Genomic DNA, 13,641 nt, shown 5'->3' with positions numbered 1-13,641 from the left:
CAGTTTGACAGGTACATGGATGGGACAGGTTTGAAAGAATGTGGACCAAACACGGGAAGGTGGGACTAGAGTAGCTGGAACATGTTGACCTGTGTAAGCAAGTTGGGCCGAGGGCCCTGTTTCCACACTGTATCACTCTATGACTATGTGTGGGATCAACAACTAGAGGGTATAGGTTTAAGGTGAGGGAGATAAGACCCGAGAAGCAACTTTTCAGAGACGGTGGTGGACACATGGAATAAGATGCCAGAGGAAGTAGTTGAGGCAGGTACAATAACAACATTCAAAAGAGATTTGTACAGGTACATGGATAGGAAAAATGTAGAGGTATATAGGTCAGCCGTGGGCAAATGGGACTAAGTTCAGGCATCTTGGTCAGCATGGACGAGATGCTCCAAAGAGCATGTTTCCACACTGTGACTCATTTTAAGACCCTTAATAATTATCAATTACAATTTGATAAAAAGCTGAAAGCTGCACGATTCAAGTGAGTTAGGAAGGGATTAATATGGCTAATGGGCTGGTTGCTTTGCTCACTTTGTCCAAAGAAACCATAACTCTCAAAAATGCTTTTAAGGATCGAGGGGCTGATATTCCCAAAAAGTGTCAGTGGCTGCACCAGGGTTTACCCATATATTACCACAGACTAGGTTTGCCATAGTAGCAGGGCCTAAGCTGCTGCCAATATCTGCCTTCGCAAACCCTTCCTGAACTCATTAGGTTTAACAAGGCTCTGCAATTTCTTCAAGCTTTCTTCAATAGTTCACAGACAGAATTCTGCCAGTCAAGTCCTTCCCTCTCAAATGTTTGGGAAAAATAAATTGCAAGGAGGAAAGCTATTATTTATTCTGAAGACAGACACAAAACACTGGGGTAACTCAGCAGGTCAGGCATGCTGGCTCCGGAGAAAAGAATAGGTGACGTTTTGGTTTGACATGATTCTTCAGAATTTATTCTTATTTTATAATTTATTCTTATTTATCTACATTAGCTTTAATGATTTATATTGGGGGTTTTTTGTGCTCATGTCTTTTAGTGCAATGTTTGGGACAAAGACATTTATTTATTTGCCTCTTTAATCCACAATTTGAGATTTGTAATTGGAAAAAAATCGCATGTGGTTAAAGAGCACATTGTCAGATTTTATTAAAGGGTATTTTTATACATTTTGGTTTCACCATGTAGATATTACAGCTGTTTATACATAGTCCCCCCATTTCAGAGCACCATAATGTTTGGGACACAAGGCTTCACAGGTGTTTGTAATTGCCCAGGGGTGTTTAAATGCCTGCTTAATGCAGGTATAAGAGAGTTCTCAGCACCTAGTCTTTCCTCCAGTCTTTCCATCACCTTTGGAAACTTTTATTGCTGTTTATCATCATGAGGACCAAAGTTGTGCCAATGAAAGTCAAAGAAGCCATTATGAGACTGAGAAACAAGAATAAAACTGTTAGAGACATCAGCCAAACCTTAGGCTTACCAAAATGGACTGTTTGGAACATCATTAAGAAGAAAGAGAGCACTGGTGTGCTTACTAATCGCAAAGGGATTGGCTCATATTCTGCTTGGGTAACTTATATCCCAACAGTATGAACATTGAATTCTCCAATTTTGATAACTACAAAACTCCCCCTTCTCTTCCCCATCCCACCCCCCCCCCTTCCATGTGCCCCACCTGGACTTGCACCTATTTTTCCCATCCCTCATTTCTGGCCTTTGTCCACAATTTGCCTACCATTGCCAGACAACCCCCCCCTCATCTGAACCAACCAATAACTGGCAGGCTGTTTCCTTGTCCCTTCATTCATCTAGCTTTCTTCCCCCCCCCCACCACAATAATCACTGAAGAAGGGTCCCAACCCGAAACATCACCTATCCATGTTCTCCACAGATACTGTCTGACCGGTTGAGATACTCCACCATTTTTGTCCTTTCTTTGTAAACCAGCATCTCTAGTTCCTTATATCCAAACTAAAAAAAGTCTCTTCTGAATTCCTCCTCTTCCACATTCTGGAATTTTCAATACCTTTCATCCTCTCCCTTCACTCAGGGAAGGCCCATTTTGGAGGATACATTTAAATCTTCTTTTTGGTCGAATAATAATGTGTTTCACCTTTTGTCCTATTTAAAAGATGGCGTAGTAAGATTTGATTACTATTTCAGCATGACAGCTTGGATAGGTTTATGTGCAATTCAGCAAATTCGACAGTCAAAACTGCAGGACTAGCATCTTTGTTTGTTAGCAATGCAGATCACCATTTTACTTCTCAAACAGATTTTAGTAAAATAAGAAAAAACCTTCAGTTACTACATTAAGTTTAGCCATAATGGGAACATATTGGTAACGCAAGAACAGTTGCACAAATGCACCAGATTTGTAAGCTACGTCAACGAGGGAGGCTGGAGGAAGAGGGTAGAAACAAAGAAATCTAAACTTCAATGTAAGCAAAGCCCAGCAAGTCAGGCCATGCTAGTGGAGGTGTAAAATCTAACCTGATATTACAGATGGATAATGTACAACATATCAGCCCGTTCTGGTACCTACAAACTGAGATACCTGAAGCCGTTGAAGTTGATGCTCAGGTATTAAGTCAGCAACATTCCCAGATGGAACACAAGGTTATTCATGTTTACGTTGGGTCTCATTTAAACAATGCAGGAGGACAAAGACAGATAAGTCTGAGTGGGAGCTGGAGTGGGTTGGGGAATTACAGAGGAAACAAAAAATAAGTTCAAGGTTGCTCTTGTGGACAGAATACAACTGGACACAGTATCTGCCTATCTGAACTTACCCAGAGTAGGTTTGGACAGTGAATCTCAATAGCCCTCCACATCTACAGAGGCTTCAGTGGCGAGAAACCCATGGGTGGTATAGATCTAAAGTCTTGCTCATGGAACATTTTGGAATACTATCTTTAAAAGATATTTCCTTTAAATAGATTCGATTCACTAACAGCACTCACTTTGAAATGCCTAATGCAGTGACTTCTGAAGGATGACAGTTGTCTTTTCGATCAAATGCAGTATGCATAGTTAACTTGCTTCGGAACACCAACTGTCGCTCCCATCTGTATCCTGGAATCAAAAAGAAAACCACTTGCATGATTTGAAAATTAAAAATAAGCTATGTATCATAGCATGGACTATGTGCTTTATTTATAATTATTAAATGAGTTGCAGATATCTACTGCAATATCTATTGCAGTACATTTACTGCACTACTGAAGATAATAAATATATAAGCAAATAACATCATTTGGCTAAGATTGTCTATAGTGGCCCTTTTAAAAATAAAAAAAAAGATCAATTTAGTCTCACACATCCCATCTTTTTTCACAAATTGTAATACCACACATTATTTCTCTTCAGGCATTGTTCAATTCCTTTTTAAGAAAAATACTGTAGAATTTACTTCCTCTACCGTCTTGTGCAATGTATTCCAAATCTCAATCTTGGTCATTGAAAAAACCTGACCAGTGCCTTGGCAAATTATTTTAACATTTGCGATACCCAGTTACTGATCCACAGGGTAGACAAAAGATCATCAAAACATTCATTCTACCTACATCTATCTATATACTAAAACTCTTGTTTGTTTGTTTGTTTGTTCCTGAACTACAACCAAAATGGTACACGATAGCGCGACAATTTTCGGCCAACCTTACTCACCGTCGTCCTTTTGGTGCTAATGGAAGAAGTTTCATTGAAATTGGTGTTATATTTTTTAAGATATTCACATTTTAAAGTTTAAATCTATCTCCTAGGGAGGGATGGGGGGGGGGGGATGGGGAGGATAGGGGGGGGTTGAGGGGGATGGAGTGGGGGGGAGGGAAGGGGGGAGAGGGGAATGGGGAGGGGAGACGGTGGGGGGGGGGGGGGGGGGGAAGGAGAGGGTGCTGCACCAATACAGGGGAGGTTTAGGCCCAACGGGTCCACTTGGTCCAGTAGGTTCTATAAAACACCCCTTCAATTACTCAGCTTCAAGGAAATCCACCCAGCGTCTTCCGCCTCTTCACATAATGCAAAACCAAGGGTAGGCGGTTTAGATTCTGCATTTTAAATGAACAAATTTGCACCAATGGAGCTCCAAATCTTTATCAGTATTTTGAGATTTTTTCACACAAAATGTTGCTGAGATTTGGAATGCATTGCTCAAGATATTGAAGGAAGCAAATTCCATCGTATTTGTTAAATAGCTGCATTTCTTAATTTATAAAATACTCCGCTCTAAGTTTCATATGATCTTCCCTCAATTCTTTAATCAATGGAAATAATTTTACTCTATGTACTTTACCAACATGAAGAGATGTTATTTCATCTTGAATAAAAAATCCAGAGTAGAGCATCCTGTATAATGTTCTGAAAAGAATGTAACCCCTGCTTCACATTTGACATTGTTTTGCTTCAATACGAGACATTTGGTCCATTACTAATTAAAAACTTCAGTGTCAGATGATGGGTAATTTTCTATTCTGGAAACCACCCCAATGATTCTTAACATAAATAGAGAAATGGTAAGGCTGGATTTGATTCAAACTTAGACTCCACTCATAAAATAACTTTCAGTTCCATTATGCTTACTGTGCTGTCATTTCTATTTCTTCCTTCAATATCACCTCATCAGCAAAGTTCTGACAATAAGGTTCAAAACATATATAAATAACATCTTTCCTTTTGTGAAACACCATATCTTGCCACAAAGGATTTATTGCATTACACTAGCGTGGGTGTACTATGTATACTGTGCAGTTAGGTAGACATTACAGAGATTGTTATGGGTTTGGCAAAGATAATTTGATCTTTAAGAATTTCGAGAAGAAAAAGCAACTCACTTAACACTCCAAATTTAAATGAGACAACAGTTAATTAAAATACTGTACTCTATGGTAGCCATAAAATAAGACCTTTTGCAAAATAGAACAGAAGGTAACGTATGAAGAAATGTGTCAAAATGTCCCCCTTTAAGCCAGTCATAAATGTTCTGATAGAAATAGTAAATCAAGAAAAATCTCAAGTTCGCCAGTAAGCAAATCAAATTACATGATTTTGTTACAGCACAGATTTATTGAACAGCTGAGATTTCCATTGAAAGATGTTAGTTTAAGTTGCCAAATAGGTTTTACTAGTTATTTTCTTTGCATTCTTACAGTAGAATTTTTTGTTGAAGTGACCTGGAACTCTTATTTTCCAAAGTTTCAGATTAATACTTCGAACCCTTGGTGAGGATGGCATTTGCTATAACACGAAACTTAACTGGACTAGATGCATAAATACCAGGACAACAAGAACAAGTCACAAGCTGTGTATCCAGCAGTAAGTGACATAATTCCATACAGCCCAAATAATAGTCCAAATTTCATGTGAGGAAGACTCTCTGTTTAGGAAGAACCATATCCACTATCCTAACATTCCTTCCATCATCAGTGCACAGTGACTGCAGTGTGAACCATTCACAAAATGTGTGGATGCTTGCCTAATGTGCAATCATTACCAAGGAGGACAACAGTTTCAGGAGCATGGGAATACCATTTGCACATATATATTCTTCGATGTCAATGGGACTAAATTCCAAAGTTCCTATCCACATGCATAATGCGATTACTTCCTCAGAGAGACTGCAGTAGTTCAAGAAGATGGCTCATCACCACTTCTCACGGTCTGTTAGGAATGGGCGAAAGTGCGGGCTTTGCTAGTGACATCAACGATTCCGAAAAGTGAATACATTACATTTAAAAAAATCAAATATTCACTATCCCAAAGGCAAAGTCCAAAAATAGTGTTCTTCTGATGTGTAATCATCAAACCTTGTATAATATAAGCAAGACAGCCTCAAGAAAGCTTGCACGTAATAAAGAGGGTGAAACCTCTTGCTTTCTAAAGTATTTGGTGTATCTGCATCTTTACTTTGTTTCTCATCATCCAACATTCATTGATTTCTCAGTATTTCTAGTGTTTTTATGTTCTTCTACTAAAGTGCAAAACCTCACGTTTTCCCACATAGGTCATTAATGCAGCCTGTCTTATCCTTTCATGAACTTGTTACACCCTTCCTAATGTTCAATTTGCACCTCACTCTGTACCATTTTTAAATATTTTATAGCAGGTATCACATCATTAGTAAGATTAACAATCAAAATTAAGAATGCACATAATGTATTTGAAAATACACGTTAGTGCCATTCATTTCATGTTTGACTACACAATTCCAAAACTGCATCATCTGCATTTTGAATATTTGCATCAACACTAATTCAAACTTTGGTACTATGTACTCTTTTATGCGGATAATATTTTATGCTTCCCACTAAGATCTGAAATAGCAAGACAAAGTATCCATTTTATAGTTTTTCACTTGGTTCACTGATAAGAATGCTAAAATAATATTGATATTTATTAGCTGAATCATACTTTGACTGTCACTGAGAAGCCTCGCTCCCCTGATTCCTGCTCTCCCTCTCCCCCCCCCAACTCCCCTTCCTTTAACCCTGGCTAATCTTGCATCAGTTTCTCCCCTCCACAACTTTTCTATCTCCGCGCTTAACTATTCACAACTCTTTATCCTTTTCAGGGTTACACTTAGTGCCCACCATAATGATTGGGAGAAAGACCCATCATTTATTTATTTGCCTCTTTAATCCACAATTTGAGATTTGTAATTGGAAAAAAATCACATGTGGTTAAAGAGCACATTGTCAGATTTTATTAAAGGGTATTTTTTATACATTTTGGTTTCACCATGTAGAAATAACCGCTGTGTTTATCCAATAGTCCCCCCAATTTCAGGGCCCCATAATGTTTGGGACACATGACTTCACAGGTGTTTATAATTGCTCAGGTGTGTTTAATTGCCTCCTTAATGCAGGTGTAAGAGAGCTCTCAGCACCTCGTCTTTCCTCCAGTCTTTCCATCACCTTTGGAAACATTTATTGCTGTTTATCAACATGAGGACCAAAGTTGTGCCAATGAAATTCAAAGAAGCCATTATGAGACTGAGAAACAAGAATAAAACTGTTAGAGACATCAGCCAAACCTTAGGCTTACCAAAATCAACCGTTTGGAACATCATTAAGAAGAGAGCACTGGTGAGCTAATTGCAAAGGGACTGGCAGGCCAAGGAAGACCTCCACAGCTGATGACAGAATTCTTTCTATATTAAGGAAAAATCCCCAAACAACTGTCCGATAGATCAGAAACAATTTTCAGGAGTTGGGTGTGGATTTGTCAATGACCACTGTCTGCAGAAGACTTCATGAACAGAAATACAGAGGCTACACTGCAAGATGCAAACACTGGTTAGCTGCAAAAATAGGATGGCCAGGTTACAGCTGCCAAAAAGTACTTAAAAGAGCAACCACGGTTCTGGAAAAAGGTCTTGTGGATAGATGAGACGAAGATGAATTTATATTAGAGTGATGGCAAGAGCAAAGTATGGAGGAGAGAAGGAACTGCCCAAGATCCAAAGCATACCACCTCATCTGTGAAACACGGTGGTGGGGGTATAATGGCTGCTGAATGTACTGGCTCACTTATCTTCATTGATGATACAACTGCTGATGGTAGTAGCATAATTAATTCTGAAGTGTACAGACACATCCCATCTACTCAAGTTCAACAAATACCTCAAAACTCATTGGCCGACGGTTCATTCTACAGCAAGCCAATGATCCCAAACATACTGCTAAAGCAACAAAGGATTTTTTCAAAGCTAAAAAATGGTCAATTTTTGAGTGGCCGTTAATCACCCAATCTGAACTCAATTGAGCATGCCTTTTATATGCTGAAGAGAAAACTGAAGAGGACTAGCCCCCAAAACAAGCATAAGCTAAAGATGGCTGCAATACAGGCCTGGCAGAGAAGATACCCAGTAACTGGTGACGTCCATGAATCGCAGACTTCAAGCAGTCATTGCATGCAAAGGATATGCAACAAAATACTAAACATGACTACTTTCATTTACATGACATTGCTGTGTCCCAAACATTATGGTGCCCTGAAATGGGAGGACTATGGGTTAACACTGCATAATTTGAACATGGTGAAACCAAAATGTATAAAAATGGCCTTTATTAAAATCTGACAACGTGCACATGATTTTTTTTCTATTACAAATCTCAAATTGTGAAGTATAGAGGCAAATAAATAAATGATGGGTCTTTGTCCCAAACATTATGGAGGGCACTGTATCGTTTCATCCGTGGCCTTGGTCTAACAATCTGCCAGTCACCCCAGTCCCCCCCGCGAACAGTCTGAAGAAACAAAGAAAATAGCTGCAGGGGTAGGCCATTCGGCCCCTCATCCAAAATCAGTACCATGTTCCTGCTTTCTCCCCATATCCCTTGAATCCATTAGCCATAAGAGCTAAGGTTCCTGACCTGAAATGTCACCTATCCACATTCTCCAGAGATGCTGCCTGACCTGCTCAGTTACTCCAGCACATTATGCCTTTCTTTGTGTTGGTAAATAATGAGATCAATTTTTTTTTAAACATTAAGACGAAAACAATAGTTTGCAAAACAAGTGGTATAGGTGAAACAGAAATTATGACTAGCAATTTAGTGAAATCAGCTTATTTTTAAATGGAGTATACTGCAAACCAGTTACCTTGTCTTAGCTGGTTATGACGTCTTATTTCATTCTGCAATGACTGGTGATGGGGTTGTTGCATATGACTTTGAACTTGAGGCTGCTGTTGAGATTGTGAATGAAGTTTATGCTGGCCTTCTGAATAATTTACAAAGACAAACCCATCTTTCTCATCCAGGCTAAGTTGATCTGCCCAACGTTTAGATTCTTCGCCTTCTACACACCAGGCTACTCGTGTGCTCTTTGTTCTGTGTGCTGTAGATCCAGATAAACTTTGCTTCGGTTTTAGATCTTGGATGCTCTGGTCCTCCAAGTCAGAATCACTGCTATCTTCATCCTGGGCATCCCCATCTAAATTACAAAAATAAATCGAACATTCAATATTGCTCTCAATGTCACTGTGGTGGAAAGAAATTAGGCACTTGCTTTCTAATTTGTCCAGCTGCATTTTTTTTTTAAGCCTTATTTCCAACGAATTAGGTTGATTGCACCTAAAATTGTAATTTACTTTCAAATACACCATTGAGCCAAAACATTACGACCACTGACAGGTGAAGTGAATAACGTTACCTGTTACAATGGCACCTGTCAAGGGATGGGATATATTAGGCAGCAAGTGAACTGTCAGTTCTTGAAAGTTGATGTGTTGGATGCAGGAGCAATGGGCAGGTGTAAAGACCTGAGCGACTTTGACAAGGGCCAAATTGTTTTGGCTAGATGACTGGGTCAAAGCATCTCTGAAACGGCAAGGCTTTTGGGGCGCTCCCGGTCAGCAGTGGTGAGTACCTACCGACAGGGGTCCGAGGAGGGACAACCCACAAACCGGCGACAGGGTGTTGGGCGCCCAAGGCTCATCGATGCGCGAGGGCAACAAAGGCTATCCCGTCTGGTCCGAACCGACAGAAGGTCTACTGTGGCACAAGTTATAGAAAAATTTAATGGTGGTCACGGGAGGAATGTGTCACAACACACAGTGCATCGCACCCTGCTGCGTATGGGGCTGCGTAGCCACAGCCCAGTCAGAGTGCCCATGATGAGCCCTGTCCACCATTGAAAGCGCCTACATTGGGCATGCGAGCGTCGGAACTGGACCTTGGAGCAGTGGAAGGTCGCCTGGTCCGATGAGTTCCGTTTTCTTTTAGATCACTTGGATGGCCGTGTACGTGTGCGCTATTTACCTGGGGAAGTGATGGCACCAGGATGCTCTGGGCAATATTCTGCTGGGAAACCCTGGGTCTGGCCATTCATGTGGACATCAATTTGACACGTGTCACCTACCTAAACATCGTTGCAGACCAGGTATACCCCTTCATGGCAATGGTATTCCCTGATGGCAGTGGCCTCTTTCAGCAGGATAATGCGCCCTGCCACACTGCACACATTGTTCGGGAATGGTTTGAGGAACATGATGAAGTGTTCAGGGTGTTGCCCTGGCCTCCAAATTCTCCAGATCTCAATCCGATTGAGCATCTGTGGGATGTGCTGGATCGACCAGTCCGATCCAGGGCGGCTCCACCTCGCAACTTACAGGACTTGAAGGATCTGCTGCTAACATTTTGGTGCCAGATACCACAGGACACCTTCAGGGGTCTTGTAGAGTCCATGCCTCGGCGGGTCGGCGCTGTTTTGGCAGCACACGGAGGACCAACAGCATGTTAAGCAGGTGGTCATAATGTTTTGGGTCATCAGTGTATATTATTACAGACTATTAGGACTCAAAACCATTTCCTCTGATTTTGGCTAATGATATCAATCCAGTAATGTTTTCCATGCAATAATTCTCCATCTTTGAACTCTGCTGGTTAATCTGGTATACAGCTTGTTGGATTCTATCAAATCTTCATAATAGGAACAGTTCTACACTGTGTAGGAAGGAAGGAACTGCAGATGCTGGTTTATACCAAAGATAGACACAAAATGCTGGAGTTACTCAGCGGGTCAGGCAGCATCTCTGGAGAAAAGGAATAGGTGATGTTTCAGATTGGAACCCTTCTTCAGACTGAAAGATAGGGGAGAAGGGGACTGGAGTTAAGGCCAGAACAAAACAGGGCCGGCAACAGATGACCTCAGGAGTCCACACTGTTCCATGGGTGTTCCAGTTTCCTCTCACATCTCCAAGATGTGTGGGTTTGTAAATGAATTGCCCTCCATAAATTACCCCTAATGTATAGGGATTGGATGAGAAAGACAGATAACATAGAACTTGTGTGAATGGGTGATCAGCAGTCAGGGTGGACTCGGTAGGCCGAAGGGCCTGTTTCCATGCTCTCTCTCTAAACTAAACTCAAAGTTATTTTACAAAACTAAAAGCAGATCAGGCTCACTATAGAATTAATAAATGTATTTTAAAGTGTTTCATAATAAATCACTCATTCAAAACAAAACATTTGTGCATAGACCAAAAACTGAGGATTCAAAGATCTCCAGAAAACTGGTATCATCAGTTTACTATACAAGTGGGAGTTGGTGTTGTGTTTATCATTTACAGGGGTATTCATAATGTATAACATTATGTACTCTCACCTATCTGTGCATTGTCAGAGGGTTCTTGCACGTTTTCTGCAAGTTTGCTGGTCTCCTCAGGAACTGGAGTTTCTGGAACCTGCAGAAACTCCATTCTCCAAAACTGAGAAAATAAGAATGTTCAGATTAACAAAATTTAATTGATAAAGATTGATAATATAAAAACAAACTGTATTAAACATTTCATTGAGATCATCATAACATTCTTGCATGCTGAGTCATAAACAGTCATTTTGCAATTTTTAATATCAAATAAATTATTAATTATCATACAACATGTACTATTTAAGTAATTTGCCAGATAAAGTGTTTACTCAAACTGTAGCCAAGCAATCTTGGAAATTAGAATCCTGGATTGATGGACCAGATTTAATGTGTTGTAAAATTATTTTGTACCAATGATTTCAATATTCCTTTTCATCAATTAATTGAAAATTGATGCTGTCAAAATGAACTTGTTTGGTATATATCCATAACTTCTATGTGCTGGAGCAACCTATAATGAATGATATCCCCCCTAGAATCTGCTGTGGAAATTAAACGACTTACACAGGTAATCAGTGAGAGAATTGTTAATATAAAGATAAATGTAAAAATCTCAAACATAAAATGGAAATCTAAATTGTATGGCAATGCTTCAGGTGCAGAAGAGGATAATGAGATTTAGGGGAGGCAAATTTAAAGAGCATGGATTCAGGGAGAAAGAAACTTCAATGGAGCAAATAGAAATTCAAAACCTCTGATTTCTCTTTGGGGACAACCTGCATATTAGACCCACAAATGCAGTTCTCAAATGTTTACTTTAACAATATCAACATGTCTCAAATTTTACACCAAGTCATATTGGAAAAAAAGTCAAATTTAAACAATTTTTTATCAGTTTAACTTTTAGAATCATAGCAAATAAAATGAACAAACATTATAGTCATAGTGAAAACAGGTCCTTCGACCCAACTTGCCACATTGACCAACATGTTCCATCTACATTAGTCCCAACTAGTGCCACCCATCGGTATCTCTCTAAACCTATCCTTTATGGTCTAAATGTTTTGTAAGTGTTGTGATAGTACCTGCGATAGTATAATATATTTCTCATTTAATTATGACAATTAAAGTTTTAACTAATTAAAAAAATATTCCCACACAATACTCCAATAGACAATAGGTGCAGGAGGAGGCCATTCCACCCTTCGAGCCAGCACCGCCATTCAATGTGATCATGGCTGATGTTTTGGAATTGCAATTAAAGAATCTTCTGGATGTTTCAAATTTAAACTTTTGTTGTAAAAGTCTATTCACAGCAACAGTAAGTGCAAACCATGTCTCAGTAAGGATAAACTATTTAAAGTTACAATTACTCACAAAAATGGCTTCTTGGTTGCAACTGAAAAATTGTTGACATTGATAATGCACCTTCTAAACAAGTGCAGATAGACAACGTTTTGTGATTTGTTCACATGAAAGAAATTGTGGATGAATGTAAAGATCAAGGTAACTTGAACAACTGATGCCATGACTGGAACTCACTTACTCAAACATTTTTTTAAAGGCTTGTATCCAGATTGTCTTTTTTTTTGTGAAAACATTTGGGGGAAGTCCAGGCCTAGGTTTGATCCATTGAGGCATTAAATGTAAAATAATTTCCATGAGACCTTAATTGGTATTTATCACTAGTTGTGAGTGCTGTTTTGGTGACAGCTGAGCCTTTGAGCAAGATTTGAACAGAGATGTAATAAACTAATTATGGTGAAAAACTTTTTAAAACTAGCACTGTATTTAGCATGCAGACGGTCACAGAGAAGATTAATGAAGTGTACATAAAATCATGAAATTATGTAAGTTTGTGAATTAGTAACAAGCAAACATCAATATATTGTCAGCACTAAAAGGGTACAGTAGATGATAGGAAGACTTGACTCAGGCAGTGTACTAAAATACAGAATCATTATGGAAAATGTGAGAGTTGGAAGAGTTCAATATATTCTTGTATTATAAACAATTTTGAATGGAAGGAATCAAAAGAGAAAATGCTGTGAACACTAGTAGATCAGGCAACAAATGTGACAAGAGAAACTATATTAACATTTCAACTCAAAGATCCTTTGTCAGAACTTCTTCCAGGTTCTGATCTTCAACGTGAAACTGTAACTCTATTGCTCTTTCTGCAGGTGCTGTCTGACCTGTCCTTCCAGCATTTTCCAATCATATTTCCGTTTCCTAGCATGTGTAGTTTTATCCCATCTGACCTCTGATGGCAACAGCTGCAGATGACCCTTACTCCATTTAAAGGTGGCAAACAAAAAACATGTGAAGAATATTCTTGACTGGGTAGATATTGCTGGCTATGGCTTTTCTCGGTGGAACGTACAAAGGGAAAAAAACATTCAAGAAATAGTAAAGGGAGAAAATGTAATGGAAGATTTGAAAGCTGAAAGGGAGGTACGGAGTGAGAAGCTGAGGTAAAGAAAAATATAAACATGCATAAGGTTATAGTAGGATAGAGTGCCCGTGGAGAACCGGGAGGTAGATAGTTCC

The 13,641-nt window shown here is 39.3% G+C and overlaps 1 protein-coding gene across 3 annotated transcripts in view; it reads right to left on the bottom strand.

The window, feature by feature from the left end:
- The window catches only part of wdfy3 (WD repeat and FYVE domain containing 3), a 271,504-nt gene that overhangs the window by 7,935 nt on the left and 249,928 nt on the right, over nucleotides 1-13,641 (bottom strand). For all 3 annotated transcript variants that reach the window (XM_078402045.1, XM_078402054.1, XM_078402063.1), the window contains 3 exons: nucleotides 11,107-11,209; nucleotides 8,602-8,934; nucleotides 2,964-3,075 (listed from right to left, as the gene is read on the bottom strand). In XM_078402045.1, the coding sequence (XP_078258171.1) occupies nucleotides 2,964-3,075; nucleotides 8,602-8,934; nucleotides 11,107-11,209 (548 nt within the window). The remainder of the gene's footprint in view (nucleotides 1-2,963; nucleotides 3,076-8,601; nucleotides 8,935-11,106; nucleotides 11,210-13,641) is intronic.

The sequence above is a fragment of the Rhinoraja longicauda genome, chromosome 1 (assembly GCF_053455715.1).
Source record: "Rhinoraja longicauda isolate Sanriku21f chromosome 1, sRhiLon1.1, whole genome shotgun sequence".
Taxonomy (NCBI): Eukaryota; Metazoa; Chordata; class Chondrichthyes; order Rajiformes; family Arhynchobatidae; genus Rhinoraja; species Rhinoraja longicauda.
Note: the sequence above shows the minus strand (reverse complement) of the source record. Positions and strands in the feature narration are given on the sequence as shown.